At 37.6% G+C, this 26,147-nt stretch overlaps 4 protein-coding genes across 6 annotated transcripts in view; 2 read left to right on the forward strand and 2 right to left on the reverse strand.

Annotated features, from left to right (window-relative positions):
• LOC107584159 (calcitonin gene-related peptide type 1 receptor) overlaps nucleotides 1–13,938 on the forward strand; it is a 42,676-nt gene extending 28,738 nt beyond the window's left edge. Inside the window, exons 2-13 of the mRNA XM_016270644.1 lie at nucleotides 49–135; nucleotides 2,559–2,712; nucleotides 3,241–3,354; nucleotides 4,234–4,346; nucleotides 4,451–4,542; nucleotides 4,637–4,763; nucleotides 5,159–5,312; nucleotides 5,393–5,453; nucleotides 5,686–5,752; nucleotides 6,171–6,389; nucleotides 8,548–8,589; nucleotides 12,448–13,938. Of these exons, the coding sequence (XP_016126130.1) occupies nucleotides 70–135; nucleotides 2,559–2,712; nucleotides 3,241–3,354; nucleotides 4,234–4,346; nucleotides 4,451–4,542; nucleotides 4,637–4,763; nucleotides 5,159–5,312; nucleotides 5,393–5,453; nucleotides 5,686–5,752; nucleotides 6,171–6,389; nucleotides 8,548–8,589; nucleotides 12,448–12,666 (1,428 nt within the window). The 5' untranslated portion in view covers nucleotides 49–69 and the 3' untranslated portion in view covers nucleotides 12,667–13,938. The remainder of the gene's footprint in view (nucleotides 1–48; nucleotides 136–2,558; nucleotides 2,713–3,240; nucleotides 3,355–4,233; nucleotides 4,347–4,450; nucleotides 4,543–4,636; nucleotides 4,764–5,158; nucleotides 5,313–5,392; nucleotides 5,454–5,685; nucleotides 5,753–6,170; nucleotides 6,390–8,547; nucleotides 8,590–12,447) is intronic.
• Nucleotides 1–14,007, reverse strand: part of LOC107584160 (PTB domain-containing engulfment adapter protein 1) — a 195,956-nt gene extending 181,949 nt beyond the window's left edge. For both annotated transcript variants that reach the window (XM_016270652.1, XM_016270651.1), the window contains exons 1-2: nucleotides 13,936–14,007; nucleotides 38–124 (exon numbers count right to left, since the gene is read on the reverse strand). The gene's annotated coding sequence lies outside the window, so the exon portion shown is untranslated. The remainder of the gene's footprint in view (nucleotides 1–37; nucleotides 125–13,935) is intronic.
• A 6,614-nt stretch (nucleotides 14,008–20,621) lies between these two features.
• On the reverse strand, nucleotides 20,622–23,770 carry LOC107584155 (uncharacterized). Of its 2 annotated transcripts, XM_016270639.1 has the most exons (5): nucleotides 23,380–23,770; nucleotides 23,213–23,283; nucleotides 22,826–23,062; nucleotides 21,970–22,594; nucleotides 20,622–21,841 (listed from the first exon to the last, which is right to left on the reverse strand). In XM_016270639.1, exons 1-5 carry the CDS (start codon nucleotides 23,579–23,581, stop codon nucleotides 21,195–21,197), a joined length of 1,782 nt encoding a protein of 593 aa, XP_016126125.1. In that variant the 5' UTR covers nucleotides 23,582–23,770; the 3' UTR covers nucleotides 20,622–21,194. The 2 variants fall into 2 exon arrangements, with proteins under 2 accessions (XP_016126125.1, XP_016126124.1); XM_016270638.1 differs by having other exon boundaries at nucleotides 21,970–23,062.
• Nucleotides 23,771–23,782: 12 nt separating this feature from the next.
• Nucleotides 23,783–25,235, forward strand: LOC107584162 (uncharacterized protein C14orf93 homolog). The gene is made up of 5 exons (XM_016270662.1): nucleotides 23,783–24,260; nucleotides 24,342–24,403; nucleotides 24,491–24,594; nucleotides 24,687–24,805; nucleotides 24,911–25,235. Exons 1-5 carry the CDS (start codon nucleotides 23,991–23,993, stop codon nucleotides 25,223–25,225), a joined length of 870 nt encoding a protein of 289 aa, XP_016126148.1. The 5' UTR covers nucleotides 23,783–23,990; the 3' UTR covers nucleotides 25,226–25,235.
• Nucleotides 25,236–26,147: the final 912 nt, after the last annotated feature.

The raw sequence follows: 26,147 nt of genomic DNA on the forward strand, positions 1-26,147 counted from the left end.
GCCCTTAGAAATGTGCACAGTGTTTTATTGACATTACCTTCCTTGCAGATCGATAGTGGGTCGTTGGAAATGCCAAAGAAGATGACAGCTAGCTACTGGATGATCTGTCTGTTTCTGCTGGGATCTGTCACAAAGGTGAAAGATTCTTTGCCGCATCATTTTTATAAACATGTATAAGATTTCTAGTTTTAAAATATGGAGTGCTGCAGTGATAACGTATTTTTGTTGGTCAACCCAGAAATTAACACCACCCTGGTTCCATCTACAAAAACCCAATAGGATTTTTTCATTGGCTTTCGGATTATTGCAGTTAATAAGCTCTGTGACCAATAAAAGTTCATAATACTTATGCATTTTGTTCATCGCGATAATCTTCACAAATTAATGTCACCATCACTAAGCTTCTGACAACTCTTTAATTCTTTATTTAAAAAAAAAAAAGTTTTTTCCTGAAGGTTTGAGTTGCAAGAATGTGATTATGAGGCTGTAAAAGCGAACTAGTGAGTAAATGAGTTTACCTGTTTGGAGCAGGGTTATTATAGTTTACTAAAATTAAAAGTGAAAGTAAAATTAAAATTAAAACCATAATATACATTTTAGTTACTTAAAATAAACATTAACTGAAATATTACTTTTTTGCTAGCTGCAAAGGCAACACTTTTTTTTTGTTTAAATATATATATACTAAAATAACTAAAACTAAAATAAAAATGAAAAACTATAAAGACATTAAAAAAAACTAATAATAATGACAAAACACAAAAAAATACTATATACACTGAACTAAATTATAAACACAACACTTTTGTTTTTGCCCCCATTTTTCATGAGCTGAACTCAAAGATCTAAGACTTTTTCTATGTACACAAAAGGCCTATTTCTCTCAAATATTGTTCACAAATCTGTCAAAATGAGGGCAAAAACAAAAGTGTTGCGTTTATAATTTTGTTCAGTGTGTATATGGAAGATATGGGGGTTTCTGCAACTACATGTGTTTTATTTACCAAAGTGACTATATGGAAACTTTTACAATGTTTTTTTTAATCCCTTGTCCCATATACAGTTGTGCACATAAGTTTACATACCCCTTGCAAAAAATGCAAAATGTTCATAATTTTAACAAAATAAGAGGGATCATGAAAATCGCATGTTATTTTTTATTTAGTACTGTCTTGAATAAGCTATTTCACATAACAGATGTTTATATATGCTTCACAAGACAAAATAATAACTGAATTTGTAAAAATGACCCCGTTCAAAAGTTTAAATAGCAAAATAGTTCAAATAGTTGTTCATGAGTCCCTTGTTTGTCCTGAACAGTGAAACTGCCCGCTGTTCTTCTGAAAAATCCTCCAGCTCCTGCACATTCTTTGGTTTTCCAGCATCTTCTGCATATCTGACTGCTTTCCAGCAGTGACTGTATGATTTTGAGATCCATCTTTTCAAACTGAGGACAATTGAGGGACTCATACATAATAATTACAAAAGGTGAAAACATTTACTGATGCTCAAGAAGGCAACACGATGCATTAAGAGCCGGGGGGTGTAAACTTTTTTAATTGGATGATCAGGGTAAATTATCCTTAATGCATCGTGTTGCTTTCTTGAGCATCAGTAAATGTTTTCACCTTTTGTAATTGTTATGTATGAGTCCCTCAATTAAATTAAATTAAATTAATGCATTTAGCAGACGCTTTTATCCAAAGCGACTTACAGTGCACTCAGGCTATACATTTTTTAATCATTATGTGTGTTCCCTGGGAATTGAACCCACAACCTTTGCACTGCTAACACAATGCCCTACCACTTAGCCACAGGAACAATGGTCAAATATGCAGAAGATGCTGGAAAACCAAAGAATGTGCAGGAGCTGGAGGATTTTTCTGAAGAACAGCAGGCAGTTGAACTGGTCAGGACCAACAAGGGACTTATGAACAACTATCACAAGACATAAAAACAGTCGTGTAGCATCCAGGAAATGACACGCAGTATTAAAATTCAAGGGTATGGAAACTTTTGAACAGGGTCATTTTTATAAATTCAGTTATTATTTTGTCTTGTGGAGTATATATAAACATCCGTTATGTGAAATAGCTTATTCAAGACAGTACTAAATAAAAAATAACATACGATTTTCATGATCCCTCTTATTTTGTGAAAATTATGAACATGAGCATCCAGGAAATGACACGCAGTATTAAAATTCAATGGAAACTTTTGAACAGGGTCATTTTTATAAATTCAGTTATTATTTTGTCTTGTGGAGTATATATAAACATCCGTTATGTGAAATAGCTTATTCAAGACAGTACTAAATAAAAAATAACATACGATTTTCATGATCCCTCTTATTTTGTGAAAATTATGAACATTTTGCATATTTTTCAAGGGCTATGTAAACTTATGTGCACAACTGTATATAGTGTCTGTAGTTAAAGAACAACTACATAATGCAGTAATGTCTCATACATCTAAGGAAAGAAGCTTGATTAAGATGATTGCTTGTGAAATTAGCCTGTTCTCAGACATTACTTTTCTAATTTGCCTGTTGTTTGTAGTTCATTGTTTTAGCCAGTCCTGAGGTAAACGAAAGCCAGCAACAACATCCTCAAAATGTGTACCATGACATCGGTGTTACCAGAAACAAGATTGTGACGGCACAGTTCGAGTGCTATCAGAAGATTATGAAGGACAACAGTCAAGACAAAAGAGGTAGACACTTTACATACCTGTATTAGAGTTTTTACAAGACTGAGATCAAGTTGTATTATTATGTGTCCTGACAAAGCTTATATGTGTAATTTCAATGTTAAAACATGTTTAAGCACTGTAGCACAAATGTGTTGTGCAAAATTTATAATATATAACAATAATAATTCAATTTGATTTTCAATAACCCCCTCATACAGTATATATTGCAAACTGTGACAGTAGCAAGAACACACAAAGTCTCAGGTGGCTCATATTCATTCTGTTAGGAAGAGTGCATTTGGCCCCACTGGGTGACAGGACAGCTGTGAAATATTAGCTCTGTTCCAAAACCTAGTAGAACTTAGCATCCTAAACAAGACACGACTGATTTGGAACGCTTTCCATAGGCTGCAGCACACCTATAGGGGACTAGGTTTTGGAACAGACTGATAGAACTTAGAATAGTGGTAATGAAAATAACAGGAAGTTACAGTTTCCAAGTCTCCATAGAAACCAATAAATGTTTTGGGCTTTTTCCCCCGTATCTAGCTGGCCCGGTGTGCAACAGGACCTGGGATGGATGGTTGTGTTGGGACGACACAGAAGCTGGTGTCACCTCTGAGCAGCACTGCCCTGACTATTTCCAGGACTTTGACCCTACAGGTGAATATCAGAGTTCAGTATAAGGTTCTTTTCACCTATATAAGGTTCAATGTAAGTGCTTTCCACTCACCTGCCTAATACGCCATTGTCAGTTTTTCCGCTCTATTACCCCTCACTGTCAACTCATGCTAAATTCATAGGCTAAATGGCTATTAAAACGCTTATAAGACTTATTTTCTGCCCTGAAGTAAGAAATGGTGAATGGATTAGCTTCTTTTCAATATTAAAGACATTTTCATTTTTATTTTAACCACTTAAAAAACATAAACAGAACTAAGCGAACACATCCAGACACTTATAACAATAGAAAAAGATACATGAAGAGAGAAAAAAGGGGTGATTTTTTTACTATTAAAAAAATTTGATTAGTATTAAATTAATTCAAATGAATGAATAACATTTTCCACGTTCAATTTTGTATGAAAGCTATTTACTTTCTAACATTAATCTTAAAAATTGCTTGGAAAAATAGCAATAAAATATTATAATAAATAAATACTTTAGCTACTATTTTGCTCTACATAAAAAACCCCAGCAGAAACAGTGCTTTTTTAACAATTGAACCACTTACAACATTTAAATAACCAAACGACAGGACAAAAATGCATGGAGAAGAAAAAAAAGAGGAGAAAAAAATATATATTCATAAAAAAATGTGTATAAATAAATAAAGCACAACATAAATACAAGACAGGAGTATTATGACATATCATGTCTAAAAATGTTGCTAAGAGAAGCAAATATTATCAAGATATTTGAAGTCTAGACATGGTGAAAAGCTTCAGTCGACAAACAAATGAAGCTGTTCCCTATGTCTCTGGACTCCATATTGATGCTCCTCTTAGTAACACATTTTGGTTTACTTCTGGTTCTTTGCAGAAATGGTCACAAAAATATGTACAGAGAGCGGGCGGTGGTTCTTGCATCCTGAGAGTAACCGCACATGGACAAATTTCACCAGATGTAATCTGCTCACTACTGAAGGACGCAGGGTATGAGCATGAACACTATAAACACTTGAGATGAATATAAACACACATTTTAATTGGCTTGCAGAATTCAACACTTCATGACTCTATTGTTTGTGTGATTGCAGACTGCAATGAATTTGTTCTACTTGGCGTTAATAGGTCATGGGCTCTCTTTAACATCTTTGTTAATCTCACTAGGCATATTCTTTCATTTCAAGTAAGTGCAAATGTCTCTTAAACTACTGTATTCATATTTTAACGGTTTATCACAATTATTTATTGTCATTTTGCTATCTTTTTTGTGCTTATAGGAGTTTGAGCTGCCAGAGAATTACCCTGCACAAAAACCTTTTCTTGTCCTTTGTATTAAACTCCATCATCACTATCATTTGGTTAACAGCAGTGGCAAACAACCAAGAGCTGGTTCAGGAAAACCCAGTAAGTAGTGTGTACTGACAGGAACTTAGTTCACCAAAAAGAGAATAAAGAAATTGTCATTTTAAATCTGTGAATTGAGAATATTTTACAATTCAAACAATTCTGATTGCGAGAAAAAAGTCAGAATTGTGAGAAAGTCGCAAATACTTTAGTTTTTAACCCATTGGCGGAAACCAACTTCCACACAATCCTGTATGCTTTTTTCCCCCTTTGGAAATCAAAATGAGAATTTTGGATAATAATTTTGCCATACAATGCAGACTAACCAGTTATGGAACAAAAGGGTGAATAAATAGACAGTATTTTCATTTTTCTATGATCATTTAAAAGCATTACAGCATGTCACCAATCTGCTGTGCTAGTCATCATTAAATGTCCATGTTGCTTCTGTTCAGATCAGCTGCAAAGTATCCCAGTTTATCCATCTGTACATCTTTGGATGCAACTACTTCTGGATGCTTTGTGAAGGGATTTACTTGCACACACTCATTGTTGTGGCAGTTTTTGCTGAAAAACAGCATTTAATGTGGTACTACCTTCTTGGATGGGGTGAGTTTTCGAATAAATCAAAGCAATTTATTCACAGCATTAATTGCACAAACTAAATCTAACCTCTTTCAATCTCACAGGTTTCCCACTTATACCCGCTACAATACATGCAGTAGCCAGAAGTTATTACTACAATGATAAGTGAGTATACTTGTTCTGTAGCTTTGTTACATTTGTAATTATTATTGCTAATGTAGGAGATCATAGTGAGATTACAGTTTTTGTAATTTGTACTCTTATAAAAATGCAAATAATTTTTCTTAAGATTCTTACCTAAATCCATGTGAAGTAAAGCAATTATTGTACAAAATAACACTCCTGTTTAAGGATCCATATCAAACGTTTGGCTAATCCTTTCTTTCCTAATCCGCAGTTGTTGGATCAGCTCAAGCACTTCTCTGCTATACATTATTCATGGCCCTATCTGTGCAGCACTGCTGGTAAGACATCTGGATGTTTTTGTCATTTTTGTTTCCAAAACACATCTTTTTGTGCAACATTAATTATAATCTTTTTGTATTTATTGTGCAAATTACATCCAGAAGTTTGTATTTGCCCATCTGAATTTGTTTGAGTAGCAGAGCAGAATGTTTATATGTATCAGTACATCAAAAAGAAGACTAGGATGTTTACTATTTTCCTCCTGCATTATTGACACACTATTTTCCTGTTTAACACTGTAAAGCTGCTTTGACACCATCTGTATTGTATAAAGCACTATATAGATGCAGGTGACTTGTCTTGATCCTAAAGCGATTTTAAGTTACCTACATCTCACAGAAACTCTCTTCTGACATCTGCCAGCCAGCTGGGATCTTTTTGTTTTGCGTTTGCCATTCATCTTGCCTGTCCTTCCAGGTGAACTTGTTCTTTCTGCTAAACATCGTACGAGTTCTCATCACCAAACTGAAAGTGACGCATCATGCAGAGTCTAGTCTGTATATGAAAGCTGTCCGCGCCACGCTCATTCTGGTTCCACTGCTGGGCATCCAATACGTTCTCCTCCCATACAAACCTGGGGGACGCGTTTCTGCTGAAATCTACGACTACATTATGCATATCCTAATGCATTATCAGGTAAAAAGCAGACACATTTGTTTATGGTCACTCTCATTCTAGAATCTTACAGATACATTCAGGGCCCAAAATTAACTTTTTGCCACATCTGCCAATGCCTAAAATATAATTTCAATAAATAATTTATACTGCATTATGTATATTGTATATTGCGATTTTTTAAATATACAATACATTCATACATTTGGGGTCAGTATGACTATAGTCTTGAAAAGGGTCTCTTACAAGGGGGCAGTGTGGCCTAATGGTGGGGGGAGTGAATGTACAGCGCTCTCTTCCACCCTCAATACCACGACTGAGGTGAGACCCTTGAGCAAGGCCCCGAACCCCCAACTGCTCCCCGGGTGCTGCAACAAAAATGGCTGCCTACTGCTCTGGATGTGTGTGTGTGTGTGTGTGTGTTCACTACTCACTGCTGTGTGTGTGCACTTGGATGGGTTAAATGCAGAGCACAAATTCTGAGTGTGGGTCACCATACTTGGCCACATGTTATTACAACTGAAAATAACTGCTTTCTATTTAAATATATTATAAAATGTAATTTATTCCTGTGATGGCAAAGCTGAATTTTCAGCATCATTCCTCCAGTCTTCAGTGTCACATGGTCCTTCAGAAATCAGTCTAATATAATAATATGATGCTCAAGAAAACAGTTGTGCTGCTTAATATTTTTGTGAAAACAATGATACAGTTTTTTTAGGATTCTTTGATGAATAGAAAGTTAATAAGAGCAGCAGTTATTTTAAATAGAAACCTTTTGTAAATGTATTTAGTCACTTGATCAATTTAAATTATTGCTGAATAAAGGTATTATTTTCTTTTTCTTTTTTTTATAAAACTATATAGACTAAATTTTAAATAAAGAGAAAAACTAGATAATAAATAACTAATAAATTAATAAACTAAAACAAATAATAATAATAAAGAAAAGTAAATAAATAATTTTAAAACAGCTTCTCACTCAAATTGTTATACAGTATATATTATGAAAAATAAATAAATCAGGGGAAAAAAAACTTTTGGACCTTGCTATACTTGTTGTCACTGGAGTTCTGAAATTGTAGGCATCCTGGATAAACATCTGAGATAAGCAACATTTTCCACTGAAGCAAAAATCTGTAAAACAAAAAGATGTTTTCTTTAGTTGATGGTTTATGTTTCATGTCACTTATATCAGAAAGGGTCAGAATATCATTCTAAAAAAAATTGAAAGCCAATATTATGTTTTAGTTTCTAACTTTAAATACTTGCTGAAGTATAATAAATGACTTGCTGAATATCATTTCCACTGTTTACTCTGTATGTTTACTCTGTATTTTCCGCTTGTGGAGTGCTTGATTTTGAGCATAGGTACATTTATTATTACTAGAAGATATGATTTCCCAATTTCTTTGTCTTTTTGACTGGCAGAAGCTCAACAGCCTATAATTAAGTTTACTTTGTCATTAGTGACTTAAAAAGCTTGTAAACCAAATGACAACATCTTTCAGCTCTGTAGATATTAGCCAGAGGAGAAAACTTGTCACTTTAGAAATCCTGCTATTAATTACTCACCCTCATATTGTTCCAAAATGCTATGCCGTTATTTATTTATTTATTTTTCTGTGGTAAACAAAAGAAGAGTTTTCACTTAGGTATTTTCCAGTGTAAGTCATTATTCACAGATATTCTTGATCTCAATTGAGTTATACTGAAAAAACAGCTGGAAATAACACAAGGCAGAAAGTTTTTTTGAGGTGAACTATTTATTTACAGAAGCCATTGTTAGGATCAGGTCACTTGCCTCCTAAAAGTCTGACTCTTGAACATTTATTTTGAGATGGGTAGGTGTTCAGCAGCAAGAAAATAATCATCTGTAGTCTGGTGTGAAGAAAACAGCAAAGTGAGAAGCCTTGGACAGCTGGTACTGCTAGACCTAGCTGAATCGGCACAATGAATAATGCAACAAAACAGGCGTGTCATCCCAGATGACTCTCTGTGCACATCAAGAGCACTCGCTCTGCCAAAATGTGTCAAAACACAAGGGAGAACAGTACTCATCGCCATCTGAGAAACGATTAGTGAAGAGGTTGTGATATAGGAGATTATAGTTTAGCAGTGCAAGATAGCAGTTCATGCTGATTTACTGCTGATGCGCATTTCTGATTTTATTTTTAAGGGACTGTTGGTGGCTACAATCTTCTGCTTTTTCAACGGAGAGGTAAGTGTTAACCCAGCTAAAATGAAAAATGCCCTGTTTATCTGCAAGGAATTATGGATTGTGCAACATCCTTTTCCTTGAAAGCAAAAACATTGACAGATGTCCACATCTACCTATACAAGATGCCTGACTCAGAGAGAACCTGTCCAAATCATTTTGTTTTTGCATTGAGCTGTTTTAGAGGCACTGTGGTAATGAGGCATGCAGAAGCTTTTATGGATAATATTACTAGATACAGCAGTTAATACAGCCTATATGCTTAAATGGATAGGTGGTCGGCATGATGATTTATCTGTCAGCTGTTAGAGAGTTTGCTGTTTGCTTTCAAAATGTACAATGAAAATCTATATCAAATATATAAGAAGGTACATGTGACTATCAGTTCCCCTTCTAGGGAACTCCACACTGTGCCCCCTAGGGGGCACTATGGGGAATGCAGTCTGCATGACCGGTGTCTGAAGCACGTGTGAAACCATGCCAATCTATTGGCCTACCTGGCCCATGACGTCATAGGCGGGATTCCCGGAAGTATAAAAGGGCACCTGCCAAATACGTCATCCTCTTTGCTGTCTTCAGGAGCCGTCTGTTTAGAGTACAGTGTGTTACCATGTCTGATAACCCAGGTGAGCATTTCAAGAAGTGCGTGCCTCCATGTACTAGGTTTTTGACACCCGAGGACACGCATGACTTGTGCGTTATGTGCCTGGCAGAGGAGCACGCACGTTCGGTGCTTGAGGGCGCCGAATGTAAGCATTGTGAGTCATTTCCAATGCGTAAGCTCTGGTCAGGTCCCGCTGCTGCTCTGGCACGGCGGAAACTCAGCTCGTGGGGATCGCAGGTTGAGCTCATGGAGAAGTTTGAGAAGGGGATGGATCTTTCAAAGACTCCTACCACGGGCTCTAGCGCGCTGCGGGATCCAGACACTCTGTCATTGGAGTCATCTGATCCTGTTAGTGCGCTGCTGGGCTCTTCTAGTCATAGTGACGGTAATTAAGAGGTTGATGTGGTTGGTGACGATGATGAGAGTGTGAGCACCGAGTCGTCATCAGCCATTCCCAGCCATGCATACGGGGATATGCTGGATGTGATGGGTCGGGCCTCTAAGCGGCTCGATCTAGCGTGGATGCGCTTGCAGCCGACTAGATGAGCGTTTTTTGGTGGGTCTTGATCGTCCAGCCCCCGGGAGTCTTCCATTTCTCCCAGATCTCCACTCGGAGATATCTAAATCCTGGTGGAAACCATATTCCTTTCGGCTGCATGTCTGTGGTCTGGGCAGCTCTGTAGGAAGGCTGTATAAGATCTGACGCGGATTGAGGACCTCCTTGGTATAGCCATCTGAGGGTGGTTATATTCCAGCCATTGGTATGGCGGGAGGGGCTTACCTAAATACAGCTATCTGAGGCTAGCTGTGCCCCACTATGGCTATGCGCCTATGGAGTAGCCCTTTTTTCCTAGAGCCTATCTATTTTAAGGTGCTTTCACACCTGTAGATCAATTGCTTTTTTCCGAAACAGGGATTAAAATTATTACAATGTTGCTTTTTATTCTTGGTGTAGTTTGCTTTCACACAGCAAATTTTCTAAACGGACCAAATTTGTTAATACAAGTCAAGCGCAAGTAAACTGTTCTCTCATTGGTCAAAGTTCCACGGTTTATTTTCCAGGATTGCTCTAGCGGTCACGGCTGTCATCCGTCAGGATGGAACGACAACAGCTTTGCGGGCTTATTGTTGGTTTTTTTTGTAGCTGTCATTATATTAATTTATCATTTTGAGCAGGAGTCCAGGATTCATCGGGAAAACATTTTTAAAATGCACCTACTAGGAAGAAGAGCAATAATACGGCATTATAAAATGAAAAAGTGTGCTTTGATTTTGAATGGCGAAGACGTGCTCACCCACAGACAACAGGTTCATTTTGAAGTATTAGCAAAACAACAAAGTTAATTATTTTCATGGAACTTACGTAATTACCCATTATACATTGTGATATAGCCTAGTTCATTGGTCCGTTGGATCGGATCGCTTTCTCACTACAACCGAACCGCTCCAGAGTTAGTTTTCAATCAAGCCGAGACCACCTCGTTCAGGCGATCTTGGACCGATTGTTTTGGCGCGGATCCGAGTGCGATTGCCGTGTTCACATATGCCCAAACGAACCGAGCTAAGGGTGGAAATGCGCCAGGTTCCGAAACAATGGGCCAGGTGTGAAAGCACCCTTAGTTTCAGTCCGGTAGCCCTTCCTGAGGATATCTGAGGATATCTATGTGCTAGCTCAGTGACTGCTCCCCTCTTAGGGTCTTTAAGTAGCGGCCTCTTTGAGCCCTTGACTGGACAGTGATTTCTCCCCTGTTTGGGTAGTAAGTAGATGGCCCACTCTCTGTGGTCTAGGCAGCTCTGTAGGGAGGCTATCTTATGTCATGTCATTCTGGTCCACAAGCCTTCATAAGACCTTAGGGGCATTGCTATCCGAGGATAGCCAAGTTCTAGCTCAGCAGTTACTTCCCTTTGGGATCTCTGAGTTTTTTTGGAGGTTTTCTGTTATCCTCTTCAGTGGTCTTATGTGTCCAGGCTAGTTCTGCTCATATAGCATAGCCATCTGTGATAGCTGTGCTCTTAACTTGGGTGGGATGTTTCCTTTATTCGGATTCCCCGTTTCTGCCAAGTTGAGTGAGCAGCCCGTTGCCCCTTTCTTAGGAAAGGCTTGGTGTATGTATGTCACCTCTTTGGTGCTCCTCCACCAGGTGGACAGGCATACGTCTCAGCACGGCTTGGTTGGATTGCGTACCCCATAGTGCCCCCTAGGGGGCGCAGCGTTGAGTTCCCTATGTAACCATGGTTCCCCGATAGGGAACGAGATGCTGCGTCCACTTGCCATGCCTTCAGTCTGCCTGTCGACGTCTCCTTCAGACGGCTAAGTGGATGACGCATTCGTCAGGTGCTCTTTTATACTTCCGGTAATCCCGCCTATGACGTCATGGGCCAGGTGGGCCAATAGATTGGCATGGTTTCACACATGCTTCAGACACCAGTCATGCAGACTGCATTCCTCATAGTGCCCCATAGGGGGCGCAGTGTCTCGTTCCCTCTCAGGGAACCATGCAGAGCAGTGCATTTTGTAACCAGAGACATTTTATAATATATGTTTTGAGTTTTGTTGCAGTACTGTTTTAGCACTGATAGCAGACTTAATTTGTTATTAATAAACTCTCAAACTATCGCTTGGTTTGTGTTCCAGAGAAAATAATCAAATTAGATGATGTACATTTGTATAGTAATTATTTAAATTACAATATGCAAAAATATATATTACCATATGGTTAAGCAACATCCCGTGTTATTTTACTATCACTGAGACACTATTATAGCAATTATTTTGTTGTTTTTGTCATTTTTTTAGTATTTGTTTTTTATTGTCTGTATAGTTTTTCTTCATTTTATTTCAGTGTCCGTTTGAGTTATTTTAGTACCATTTTAGTATCAAGTTAAACTAAATGAGAAATGTTACCTTGGCAATTTTTTATGTAGTTTATTTCAGTTCAAATTTATTTAAATTTTGAGTTTTTCATGGTTTTAGTTTTATATAACTACAAATATTATATTTTGTCGTTTGCTAAATTTAATTATTAATATAAAAAAAAAACTTCAAACAATGATTAAATGAATCGTATGATTTTGGTCACTACACCCTCCCCGAAATGTTACTATTTTATGTTTTTTATGCACTAGTTTGTTATTTTGTAAAACTAAAATGAAAAGTGAACTGTTAAAGGCTCAGCCAAGAAGGTAATGGATTATTTATGCTGCATTACTAGTGATTTCTGTTGACTGAGCAGATCATCTGTCCATAACTTCCTCAGGTCCAAGCGGTTTTGAGAAGGCACTGGAATCAGTACCGCATACAGTTTGGAAGCACCATCATACAGTCTGATGCTCTGAGGTCTGCATCATACACTGCATCCTCCATTACGGAGGTCCAGGGCTGTTACAGCATCGACGGCCACACAGAACACTTGAATGGCACAAACTGCCATGACACTGACAACAGCACCTTAAAACCAGAGAATCCCTTTGCCTGATGCCACTGAATGTGGCAGTATGCCGCTTTAAAAAATAAATAAATAAACTGTTGGATATAGCGACAGCTGTCACATTGCTGACTTGGACCTTTTTACCCATAATTCACTGCTCTATCTCTCTGAAGGGTGGAGAAAAGGCATTTCTCCTAGAATTTACACTGAAAAACATTTTGCTACCTTCATTTAATGTTAAGTGGATATAAGCATTACTGGCCTGGTCTTTGTACTTTACAGTATTTCAGTTTGCGCAACTGCTGTGCGCAGTGGAATTAAGTGTAAATATTCCGTTCTTTTGTCAGATTTCATGTGTAATGCACTTCTTTGTCTTATATTTGTCCCGGTGATGATAAAAATGAATTATAAATCTAATCCAAATGATGACCACACTAATAGGAAAAAAAAAACGGTATGTATGTTGAAACAAAAAAATTAAGAGTGCCCAAAAGCCAGTGCCACTTTTTCTTTTATAATAATGACTTGGGGTAAATCTTCTATTTTCCTGTGCAGACCGTATTATAAACAATTATTGTTCATCTGGACAATAACTATATTGAAACTTTGAAGATTTAGTATTATTAGTATGCTCTATTTTAGTCGCTAATTTATTTGAAGGAGTCATCGTAAATCACAGCACTTCACATCCGTTATTTGACACAAATCTCAGATAGTGTGAGTATTCTGTATAATAATTAATAAACACTTGTTTTAGGGACCCCTAAAAATGACACTGGAGATTGAACCAGAATTTATGTAACATTTCTAGGTTTAGTAAGAACTCAGTGTGGAGCATTACAGTACAAAAGCATGCTTACCACTTTATTTAAAATATATTTCTCAACTTATATGCTTATTTTTTCACAATTAAATTTATACTACACATGCCACATTTTCAGTGTTTTTTGACTTCATATTTCTTAACATGCTTGTAGTGCTCAGTCATGTATGTTTCTTTTAATACGTTGCTTTTGTGAAATAAGGTACAATAATCCGCCACCTAGAGTGTTACTCAGGAACTTTTCCTATAACATGCTTGGAGAGTTTGAGGTCTCGCTCTCTTGTGTCAAAGGCAGGGATTCCTTTCACCCACTCTACCTAAATTCAATTACATTCCATATGATTTGAATAATGTACCCACTGTTAATTTCCTTTGATGTCACAGCGTTACCTAAACTCGCTCCATTTTAGACTTCTGACAATCAACAATCCGACAACCAGTTTTCATAATGCTTAAAGGAATAGTTCACCCAAAAATTGCCGTTATTTACTTACCTTCATGTACTTCCAAATCCGTATGTGGACAAAAGTAGAATTTCTGATTAATCTGACTCCCCTCTTTCCAAGGATAGCTTGTAGTGGCCACCTCTGTCAAAAAAAAAGTAATATAAATATTACAGCTTCTGACTCATACACTATATTCTAAGCTTTCAGAAGTCATACAATATTTAAAATTTAATCTGTTCATTTTACATGACAGACTGAAATGTAAGTCAGTATTCGCTGTGAGTTTTATATAAATTGTATATTTTATCAATTATTCTTTTGGATCGGTTCTGTTCAGTGAGCCAATTTATGTAGTTCGCACATATGTGAAAACAAGCGTGCATATTATTTTTGGGTGAACTAATTTAATTCCTGCTTTTGTCCATATGCATATTTAAACTGTGAACAGAATTGTTGACAACGTTACAAATGTGGGAATGTGCTAGTACTAATTATGTAAATATTATATTCTTAGCTGTAATCATATTTGAATATTTTATGGGGGTGTGCATAATATCGCTTTGTACTGCAGACATGATTTGTGTGCATTTCTTCCACCCTAAACAGGAACGTAACTCATTCTGGGTTCAGAACAAATCAGTATTAATATTGCAAATCACAGCACTTCACAGCATGTAAACAAATGCCAATCAAACATCCACTGTATCATTTCATCAGGTTTTCATCATCAGACTCAACACAATATTCTTTACCTTGAATGTCATTTATTTTTCATGAATGTGTGCCAATTACTGTTGCTCATAATGCTTCTTCATTTTTTTGTTGTGTTGTTTGTGATCATTTGTGTTTCAGTGAAAACAAAACACTCACTGCAGGACGGTTTCATATGTTTCATACACATATTTGCTTGTCGTTTTTTGACCTGGTATTTAAGGTTGTACTTTGTGTGAAAGTAAATTTTGCTTTCCAAGTTGTATTGTGTATATGCTGCACCTAAATTCAACCACTTCAAATGTTCTTTTCTGTATGAATGTAATTTGTCTTTTGTTCTCTTGAGGTGTATTTATGTAACATTTATTTCATAAAATGTGGGCAGTGTTGCAATCATGTTTATCGTATTATTTTGTAAGTATAGATGATTATATCAAGTGTCTAATATTGTGTGTTTCATTCAAAGCACTGGGGTGGGGATGAGATGTTGGTCAAAACATAAAAGCACATCAAAGTTTCCACTCTTCACAATGAAGAGGATTGAAGCCAATTTACTTCAATTCCAAGGGCAATCTAATGACGTCCATTCACAAAGACATGTTCGGCATCAAACATGTCCTTCAACTGCCTTCAATCGAATGCATTTTTAATGAGCTGGCTTAAGAACACGTACACACAATACTTTAGGAACCAGAAGGACTTTCCTCTCTAAAAGCTAAAGCTATATAGTTATATAGCCAAGTTACTGAAAAATGAAAATTTGCTCAAATTGTACTCAACCTCAGGCCATCCAAGAAATAGTCGGTTTGTTTCTTTATTGGAAGAGATTTGGGAGAAATTTAGCATTACATCACTTGCTCAACAAGAGATTCTCTGCAGTGAATGGGTGCCGTCAGAATGAGGGTCCAAACAGCTGATAAAAAAACATTACAATAATCCACAATTTATCCACAGTCCATCAGTTAGCATATTGGGAAGGGAAAAGTTTGTTCACTTCTGGTCAAAGTACCAGTCTGTAATACAAAAACGCTTCCTCCAGTGAAAAAGTCCATCCCCTGTTGTCCTCTCACATCAAAATCCACCGATATATTTGTCTAGAACTGTTTTGAACTGTTTTTACCTGTAAATTGTGCTTGATGTGTGAATATTTCTCTCCTGATTCAGACTCGATTACTTTTTCTCTGCAGAAAGCAATATTATGGATAGAGGACTCTTATTACTGTATTAGCCAGAAGCAATGGTTTCAAGTTTTAAAAGTCTTGATGGATTTATTAGCTCCAGTTCTCTTGGGAGACTTTGCATATCACACTCACTGACTGCAAATGATGTTGTTTCAGTATATGGGGATAGTTTCATTAAATGCAATGTCTTTCAGTAGCTTAACCGCAGAAAGAAAAAAAAACATAATACTATACAGTATGTATTGTTCAAAGGCTACCTAAATACAATAAATAGTATTAGGAACTTCATATTTCACTACAAAATCATAAGGGGAAAAAAAGCAGAATAGATATTACTTACCCAAAATACAGTAAAAGCAATTCAGGAATATTTATTTTAGATTGTGAATGATCAAATTCATCACAATTAAGTATACCTACACACAGATTCTCATTCTCAATGAAAAACAACAACAGAAAAAAGCCTTAGTTATGTAAAGCAAAAAAGTATTTGGAAATCATGGTGGCATTGAGCTTCTTTCAAGGGAATAAGGGACTGTGGTGCTTTTGATGTGATAATGTAGTTATATCACTTGTTCAACTTTGAAAAACACTCTGTTTTCAAGCAGGGCTAGTTTGGGACATCCAGACTCAGTTACAAAAAAAATCAAAATAAATAGGGCAATACAAAAGAAATGGAGAAAACAACAACAACAACAACAAAAATATATAATTGCTATTAATAAAAATAAATAATTACCACATTGTTGTGGTGTCTTACAATATATATATATATATATATATATATATATATATATATACACACACACACACACACACACCCCAACATATAAATATATAAATAATATATATAATATATACATGTTTTGGAATGTATTTGCACTTCATTGTAACGTTTAGTACACCCAGACTCGGTTTATTTAAAAAATTGGCAATCCTGTAAGGGTTTATCCGACGTCTCATGCTTGATGATTTCTGAATCCTTAAAGTCGTTTGAGCAACTTGGAGTAAAGTATAACATTTCTTCCACAGATTTTTTCAATACCTTTAAATTCGGCATTTCACAGAGTCTCTTTTACAGCAGGACAAACTTTATTTAAAAATTGATCAGAACTGGAAGAAGTTATGATTTCTGACAATTCTCTTAAAGAGATTAATTTGAAGTTTTATGCTCTATTGCTCTACTCTGACGTCTCAGCTTATAATACTCTGAAACTGTTAGGGGAATGGGATCTGGGGGTATCATTTAGGCCGGCAGATTGGACAAAGATCTGTAATGGGATTTTTCCAAAGTGTACCTCAATTTCTTTACATAAATAAAATAAAAATAAAATTCATAGGATCTATTTTACACTTTTTCGACTTCATAGGATGTTTCCTAGTTGCTCAAATCTTTGTTTTAAATATAAGACATTCAAGGGCACACTTTTTCATTTATTTTGGTCCTGTGATCGCAATCAGTCATTCTGTGATACAGGAGATAACTGGTAAAAAAAATCATACTGTTCCCTTCATTTTATTTGCTGAACCACTCATGGAATCATTTTTGATGCAGACACTAAATCTTTATTAAAAATCCTTTTATTTTTGGCAAAAATTATAAAAATGAAAATAAAGTATTTTATTGAGGTGGTCTACACCCCAGATTCCCATGGTCATCATATGGATATCCCAGGTGTCAGTTTTCTTTCCTTTGGAGAAACATATGATCCAAATCATAAATCAGACAAATTCTGGAGACTTTGTAAACCTCTTCATTCTTTACAGGAACTCTATTTGCTTGTTTCAGGAGGACTATATGCCGTTCTCCCTCTCTTTCCTTTTCCTGTTTCAATTATAAAATATATACTATAACATTTATTATTAATATATGTACATGCATATATTTATTAAATTATTACTACTCCTATTATCATTTGTTTATTTTTAAATGCATTTAGTCCTGATGCCCTCTACATAAGTTTAAAAAATTAATAAAATAAAAGTATTTCCTGTACAAGTCAACCATTTTCAAAAACCAAGAAGATGAAGTTATGGCAAACCCTTGAAGAAATTCAGAAAAAAAAGCCAGATGTCCCCTACAGAGGAAAAAAAAAAGTGAAGGGCTCCCAGAAGGATATGTGATTTCAATTCGTTTTTATCCTTGCAATGCCTGTCGGGTGATCTGCTCAGTTTGAGCAATTTTCACATGGTACAACAAGGGAGCTTTAATCAGGGAACGTATTAGTGAGATTACGCAGAGGTTCCCATAAATGTTTGGAAAGCAAGACTACAGATCCATAAAAAATGCACACTAAACGCAGCACGAATACAAGACTGACAGTCTGGAGTGTCCCATTTTCTGAACCGCCACAAATGATCCTATTTGTCCAGATGAACGAATGTAATAAAAGAGGTGCTGCGCAGTCATTTCACAGTTGACGTCAAGAGATGTGAAAATGTGTCACACATGGACAGTATAACATATTAAACCTCAGCTATTTACAAAGTGACTGAAACTGGGTCCCACAGCAACCGAGTTTGTGGTGTTATTGATCCTCAACTGATCCCCCCGTGTTTTTGACCCCAGTTTATTCCGAAAGTAATAAACAAGGAGTTCATGCTGTTGTCAGATGTTTGACCTATGCATTCTGAGAAATCGTGCCTCTTCCCAGGAGAGTCCATAGTGGATGCAACAAGGACAGGTGCTGTTATTTGAGAGCCAGGGAAGTATAGGTCACAGCTGTGAGGGAAAGAGCCCAGTGAGCATGCAATGCTTCTGGGAACATCCTGTCGTAGTTGTCTGGGCGCAGCGAGCACTCAGACAGCCAGAATGTTAGCTATATTACAGATCCATTGCATCACAAATCCAGGTTCAACCGAAAACAACTGAATTTGGTCAAAACTAAAAAAAAACGACTTGTGCCATGCTAATATTTTTGATAATTATAAAAAACAGAATAAATTAATAATATAAATACAGATAATTAAATTTAGAATAAATGAATCAACTCAGAATAAACAATAAAAATAAATAAGTTAGAATACATTTAGAAAAATTTAAGACAAACAAACATTGTTTTTTGAATAAATAAATGTAGAATAGATAAATGTAGGATAAAAATACATTTAGGATTAATAATTTAATAATAAATAATTTAATAATAAATAAATGTAAAACATTTTTTTTAGGATTAATAAACTGCAAAATAAATAAATAGTTAGTAACGCAGAAATGGGGTAATTCAGCTGTCAGATTTACATGGAAAGTTGTTCCATCACTGGTGCCAACATGCTTCAGTCAGCAAGCCTGGTGATGATTGCTGGGGTTAGACCCCGCATGATGACAGGTGTATCGTATCTGCCACTCTCTAACGGGAAGTGAAAATCCCTGGATAAAGCCAGGACATGTAACCAGAGTTTCTCTTATATGTGTGATTCAGTGTATAGCTGCTGAAGCCTTTGTGCAAGATTTGCATTATAATGTCCTCATGCATTTAAAAGGCTGGTGGGAATCAGACACAGGAAGAGCAGTCTTCTGTAAGGTCCTTGAGAGTAGCCTGAGCTACATTAATTGTGTCCTAACAGACTCTAAAATAAACCTGTCAACCGCCCACTGAGAGGAACTCATGCTAATGATTCCTGCAAAGTAAATCCATTAAAATGAACATTACTAGCATAGACAGTCTATTCAAAAATCAAATATTTAGGACTGACTGCACACACTGCCATTTTGCAGATGATGAAATCAAATCCACTTCTTCAGATAGTGTGGTCAATATCCTATATATAAACACCGGTTGCCATAGTAATTATATAAGTGACAGCAAGAGACATGAGAGAAGCTGTCATTGTGGAAAAGGATTGAAAACTGAAATGTTTTCTCTTCTCATGCCCATCATGACAGCGTTGAGCTAAGCAGCATAACATAAGCAGCAAAAGCATTACTGTACAATTTACACATTTATATATATGCTATGTTGATCACTATGTGATCGACATATGCAAGAGAAAATGAGACAATGCAGACACTACTGCGCAATGCATATGACACTATGTCACATCCCAAAATAAGAGAGAGAAAAAAATCCTACTCAGACTGACATTGGAAGGAATGAAACTAATCGATTCTCTATAATGAATCAAAGAAATGGTAAAATCACAAAAACCTAATCAAAGATTCATTTGAATTATTCAAAAGTGTCTCTAGTAGCCTCAGCTTGGCATTTTATGTTTTACATTTTTTGTGTAAATAAATAAATGTGTATAAATAAATAAAGCATATATACATACACACACATATCACATACATAAATATACAGTGGGTATAGAAAAGAATAAAATAAATGTATACCCACCGTGTGTGTGTGTGGGTGTGTGTGTATGCCTATATATAAAATAAATAGAATAATTTAGAATACGTAAATGCATTTAGAATAAATAAATAATTATTTATACAAAATATAAATAAAAAAATAAAAAAATAAAATGATAAATTTATAATTTTTATATTATTCATTACAGCGAGGTGGTCTTTCTGCTGGACCTTAGGCCTGTCGCACCTCCTATGGTGCCTATGGTGGACTATGCATGGCAGGGGTGTCCTCTTCCCTGAGGCAGGCCTAAACCTGACCGCATACCACGTGGTTTTCTGCAGGGTCTTCAGCTGGGGACCACCGCTCATTGACGTTTCGCCCCTTAACCCAGAACGTCTCCTGGTGGCGGGGCAGTGAACAGGGACGTCTCCCTGACACCCCCTGCAGCAAAACCTAATTCGATGTTACTCCCCAAGCCTTGTCTCGTCGTTTCAGAACATAAAAAAATATGAAGCAGATGAACACAAACAAAACAAATAGACAAAGATTAGTAAACTCTTAAAATAATCTAAAAACAATAGTAATAAAATCCTCTTAGACCTCCTAGATCTCAACCACTGTGCATAGTGGCATGACTATAGTAACTTTCTCCGTTGTTTTGCTTAAACGTACAGTAGATGTGTTCAACACACATCTTCCAGCAATGCGCTCAACAGGGAGAAATGCTGCTGGGCATGAGATGTCTGTTCCCTGCAAACTCCAAATTTCTACTGGCTTTCCATAAAAATGTCTGTCAGGATGGGGATGAAGCCAGGAGACTTGTGCAATGATGTGTTTAAATTCATTACCTTTTGACATCACATTTACAACAAAAAAAATCTTGATAATAGCCGGCCGTGGTTCTGCTCTAGGGTCAAGGGTGGGTTCCTCAAAACTGTTAGTGTTTCCACACCACTTAGCATATACACATGCTGACCTTTCGGCTCTCGATCCATCTATGGAATAAGTTACATTAAGATATGTTACCCTTTTGCATGTCTTGGCAAAACAGTCAATCTCAGTTATGCAATTGTCAGGGTACATCTGGTGATACATGATTAACATTGCATTTCTGTCAGTCTCATCCAAGATTGTCTGCTGGAATGGTGACAGAGGCAGCACTGTACAGTTTTCTAACAAAAGTCGTTCTGCTGACACAAAAACATTGTGAAACACAAGAAATGACTCTGGAGCAGAGAATGATACAAGCCTGCACAAAGTCAAACCACATGTCATAGTGTCTGCTGTTAATAAGCCCCTTCAGACAAAACAGGGAGTAAATGGTTGTCCAGTTTTTCCACTGATCTGCTGTAAATCCTGTAAAGCCTGATGGAATTCGTAAGGGAATTCTACCAACATCATGAGGTACTTTGATGTTTTCCACTCTAGTTTGAAGTTCTTCAAGCTTTTTTGCTGTTAAAATTCCTAATTCTGTCCATAGTCGGAATACATGTCTTGCTGTACCAAGAAGAAGGTTGTGCATTGGATCTATGACAACAAATCGGATGGGATCATAATAACTCAAGCGGAAAAGTTCTGACCATCTAGCTCCGTAGTCATGTTCAATTCTTCTTTGTTCTGCCTTTGTTTTTGCCCGCTTCGATAATCCAGCATAGTGTATGTGGTCCTTTGATATGCGTGATTCCCATGAAGACCGATCAAATCCAGAGAAGTCCATTTTTGCACCAAACTCTTTTTTGGAGAATGTCTTCAAACACTTGTGACATCCTGCAAGTTAAATGCAAAATGTCACACACATATTGAAACTTGAGCATTCAAAGATAAGTACAAACTACAATATTTGAAACAATCATCAATTTAAACAGTTTTTATACTGAGAAGCATATTTCATTTACCTCTGTATGCTCCATGGCCCACAAAGCCTCCACATTTTCGACTTGCTGGGATATCAGATGCCAGACACAGCAGAGCTGCTCTGTAAACCTGATATCCTAAAAAAGAGCTATCTTCCAAAATTATGCCACTCCAGAGTTCTTCGAGCTCATCAACCAGTGGGTCTAAGAATGCATTCATGGTTAGTGATGGCTCTTTTGGGCCAGGTATTAGTCCAACAAGTATCATATTTTCTTCCTTAAAACGGTCTTCACAAGGTAGATTCAAAATGACCAAGTAGATGGCTCCAACTGAATAAGGTGCATTTTTGAAAGGTTGGAACCAGTCCACATTGAGCATCATTGCCAGATTATTTGGGGCTGATAAGAATGGCTCTCCATTCACATAATGGTAATCCTTCCATACTTGTCCATCATAAACATCTCCGAACACACACTCTGGCATTTTTCGCAGTCGCCATTCTTCACACTTTTGCAGAAATCCAGGTCTTTTAACAAGAACTTCCAAAGACTGCCTAACGCTGCTGTAACAGTAGGGCCGTATTGGATATACAAACTCTTTCCCAGTGGAAGATTTTAGCTTTCTTAGCAAGGCAGAACCACATTTCTTCTTTTGAGCAGATCTTTTCTGTGGGTGTTTGGAGAATGGGATGTAACTACAAGACTTACATACCTTTGTACCATCCTGTTTGACCTCATAGGTTTCAGATAGCGTGTATATTACCATACATTTTGGACAAACCACATATTGTGCAAAATTATCACGAACAATACCTGTCCATTTCCTCAAAGAGGATAAAGTCTTCGGAATATTGCTTGCGAAAGCAGTGAGGAAATCAGCACACAGAACATTTCCTACCGTCCACATGAACTGCCTCATGCACAGAAGTAGTGTTGTGATGGCATTGTCAGAAATCTTGAAAGATGCTTGCCATGACAAAATCATCATGGCCAAAAGTTTCATCAGTAAGTCTTCTGGTTTTTCTGAAGACTGATCACTTCCATGCTTCTCTCCATCTTGCATGTTTAGATAGGCTTCAATCTGCTCCTCCGCAAGAATTTCCACTTCTTCACCCCCGTCAGCCACAAACTCATCCTATGCAAATATAAAACGCACATTTACTAGACCATAATCTCTACTGAGAGAAAACAAAAAAAATCTCTTAAAAATCCCCTTTGTCTGTATAAACATTTTAAAAATTTCATCCAGGAGCATTTTTAATACTATTCTTTTGTTGGTGCTTACCAGAAAGGTATTGGTTTCTTCATCTGAATCACTGGACTCAAGGAACAGCTGAATACTTTCGTCATCATCATCTATAAAACATTTAACAATACAATATATTAGGGTAACAAAAAACTAACCTAAAATACACATTAATAATAAACTGGCGTATAAATTATGCTGCTTACCATTATGTGAACTGTTGCATTCTTGAAGTTCTTCTAAAACATCTTCAAGGGCTTCGAATGAGTTTGCAAACATCTCACCGATAAGATGATGATTGGATGACAGGTCAGGTGCATCATCTATTGTACATTGGCTATTTTTGGACTTCTTTTCCCAAACTCCATTTTTGCAGTACCGTTTTTTTATGGTCAAAGTATTGTGCATGTGAAAGTTTGTTGTCACAGTGTTCACAATAACGGCGCTGTCTTTTTCGTTTTGGTTTGGAGAGCTCCATTTTCATAGATGACAAACTATTTCAAAACCTTTCTGTGTTTAAATGCTTCTCTCTTGAGTTCTTCGTTGATTCGTCACCTCGCATGTGACGAACCTCGACCAATCAAGTGCTAGGTAACGGTGACGCGGAAGGTTCGTCCTATCACATACGAGATAAGACTTGCATGTGACGAGCCTTGACCAATCAAGGGCTATGTCATGGTGACGCTGCATGATTTGTTAGTCCTATCACTTACGAGGTTTTGAGCACGACGGAAGATCGCGCGAAACGAGAACATATAAACACAAAAAAGTTACTATTCTGAAGTTGTCTTACGATTTTCATTCATTGCTCCATACAATGGCTGGACGTCGCCTCGCTTTCAGTACCCCCGAGACTCCGCAGGGACGAAACACTTCAAGTCCCACAACGGATAACAGGATCTTGCTGGCAGCTATCAGTGGGCTTTCGTGTCAGTTAAGTGAGTTCTCTGCCGATGTCTCCCGGGAGTTCAGATCTATCAACGATAGATTGCAGTCTTTGGAAGAAAGACCAACTCCTAGTGAGTCTAACAGCTGCTCGATGGAGGCGTTCAAAAGGAAGAGGCGTCTGCATAATCCCAAAATTGCGGTAAGAATTAATTCCCCAAATGAAATCACCTAAAGTGACACTAGTTTGCTCACAGAGTAATTTTTTTCTTGCATTTTGTAGGAGGCAGTCCGTCGGCTACATAACTCAGAAGCAAACTGTAGACGCTATGACCCGGAGCAAGGGTAAGGCTGAAAAATACAGGCTAGCATGCATTCATTTGTGCAAAAGCAAATAAACATATTTTAATTTAGTTCATTTTGTTTCCACAGTTTGAACTCCCCATATAATGAGATGGTCACCTCATTTTTAGTTGGAACCCTGGCTGCAAGCCCACAATTGACTGATGAAGGTCTAGATAAGAGTGCCTTTGTTGGTAAGTAATTTTTAAAAATGTTTCCCCTCAATTATGATTATTTCTGAAGTTATTTTTGGTGTTGTTTTTAACATCTCTTTAATTGTTTATAGTGGCCTGCAAGACATATTATGAAACTCTGCGCAGAAATTTCCGGTACAGCCAACCAGAGCTAGTCAGTGTGGCTGCATCTACTAAGACCTTAGCCCGGAGTCGCCAGAGGAGGAAGAGGGTAAGACGGGATTAGAATCATTAGTTTCTGTTGTATTTTTTCTGTTGCATACACTGTTATGATGTGGTACATAGTACTGATTATATGTAGCAATTGTGTTTACAGCTGTTGGAGGCTAGGCAGAGTGTACTGGCTGCGGACGAGGTGGACTTCTGGAGGGGCATCACTGCTGACATGATGTCTGATGAAGAAGATGGTACTATTGATGGAGTGTCGGGGTGGATTGTGAGAACTCCATCGTTCCGCAGCCAGGAGCTCAGCATTCTGTGTTCCACACTGCAAGCAAGACTGGAAGCTAGAACAAAGTATGCAGCACTGCATCACCAGCGTCTGCGGGGTGGATTACCTTCTGGTAGATTGCCACCGCAAATTTATGACTCAGAGGCGGCAAAAAAGCACCTGAAGCCAAGCCACGTATGATGCCCTATCCAAGACTGTAGCCTCTGGCTAACTGACAAACTTGCTTGAGCCAGGAGAAGAGACACCAGCGGGAGAGCACCCCAGGGCTCCAGGCGGCATTAACGATTGTTCTCCTTATTTCACAGACTCTGAGGGCACCCAGGAAGAAGGATCTGCACCACGGCACTTCACCCCACGAGCACCAGTGTGAGACGGGCACCGAGCACCAGTCATGAAGGGCACGTGTGATCAGTGTGTGGGCAAATAAATCACCCTCCGGGGCTCTTTCGACCAGTACTGAGTCTGTGTTCTCATTCACCCCACGACAATATATATATAATAAGGGAGGGGTTTACTCAAAAAGGTATTATAAGGACCAATAGCAGCAAATATGTCAGCCAATCACAACTTCCTATTTTAAAAGTCTCATCCAATAGGTACTGTGGCAGTTGAGGTGGCTGCATTCATATGCTAATCAGAACCATTCTGCCAGCATCCCCCTACACCTCCCCACACCTGCCCTCCCTCCCCCAAATGGTATGTTTCCGACTGTTTCTGGAACCCGCAAATGGGAACTTCCAAGGCTGTGAACTGTCAATAATTGTCGGTGATTAGAGAAGTCATCAGGCATCCACAGGCACGAAAATCTGGCTTTTCATGCAGTGTCTGGCATTTGCATCAGCCACTGCCCTGTCGGAGGAGTCCTTTAATTCCATCACCAGCCTTGCCTTCTCCTGCCTATAGCCCAAGGTGATGGATTTCAGGGGTAGCTGGAGTGAGTTCCATCCATACAGCCCAGCAGCTGAAAAGCACCGCGGTAGGCCGAGCCATTTGCGGATGAAGGAGTTGGCTTTTGCCTCCATCCGGCTTACTGCTGATGAGGTGACTTCACACAGCTTCAGAGGCCACATCACCCTTGGGTACAAGGTGAAGTGATAACACC

Source organism: Sinocyclocheilus grahami, unplaced genomic scaffold (genome assembly GCF_001515645.1).
Source record: "Sinocyclocheilus grahami isolate Dianchi unplaced genomic scaffold, SAMN03320097.WGS_v1.1 scaffold57.1, whole genome shotgun sequence".
NCBI lineage: Eukaryota > Metazoa > Chordata > Actinopteri > Cypriniformes > Cyprinidae > Sinocyclocheilus > Sinocyclocheilus grahami.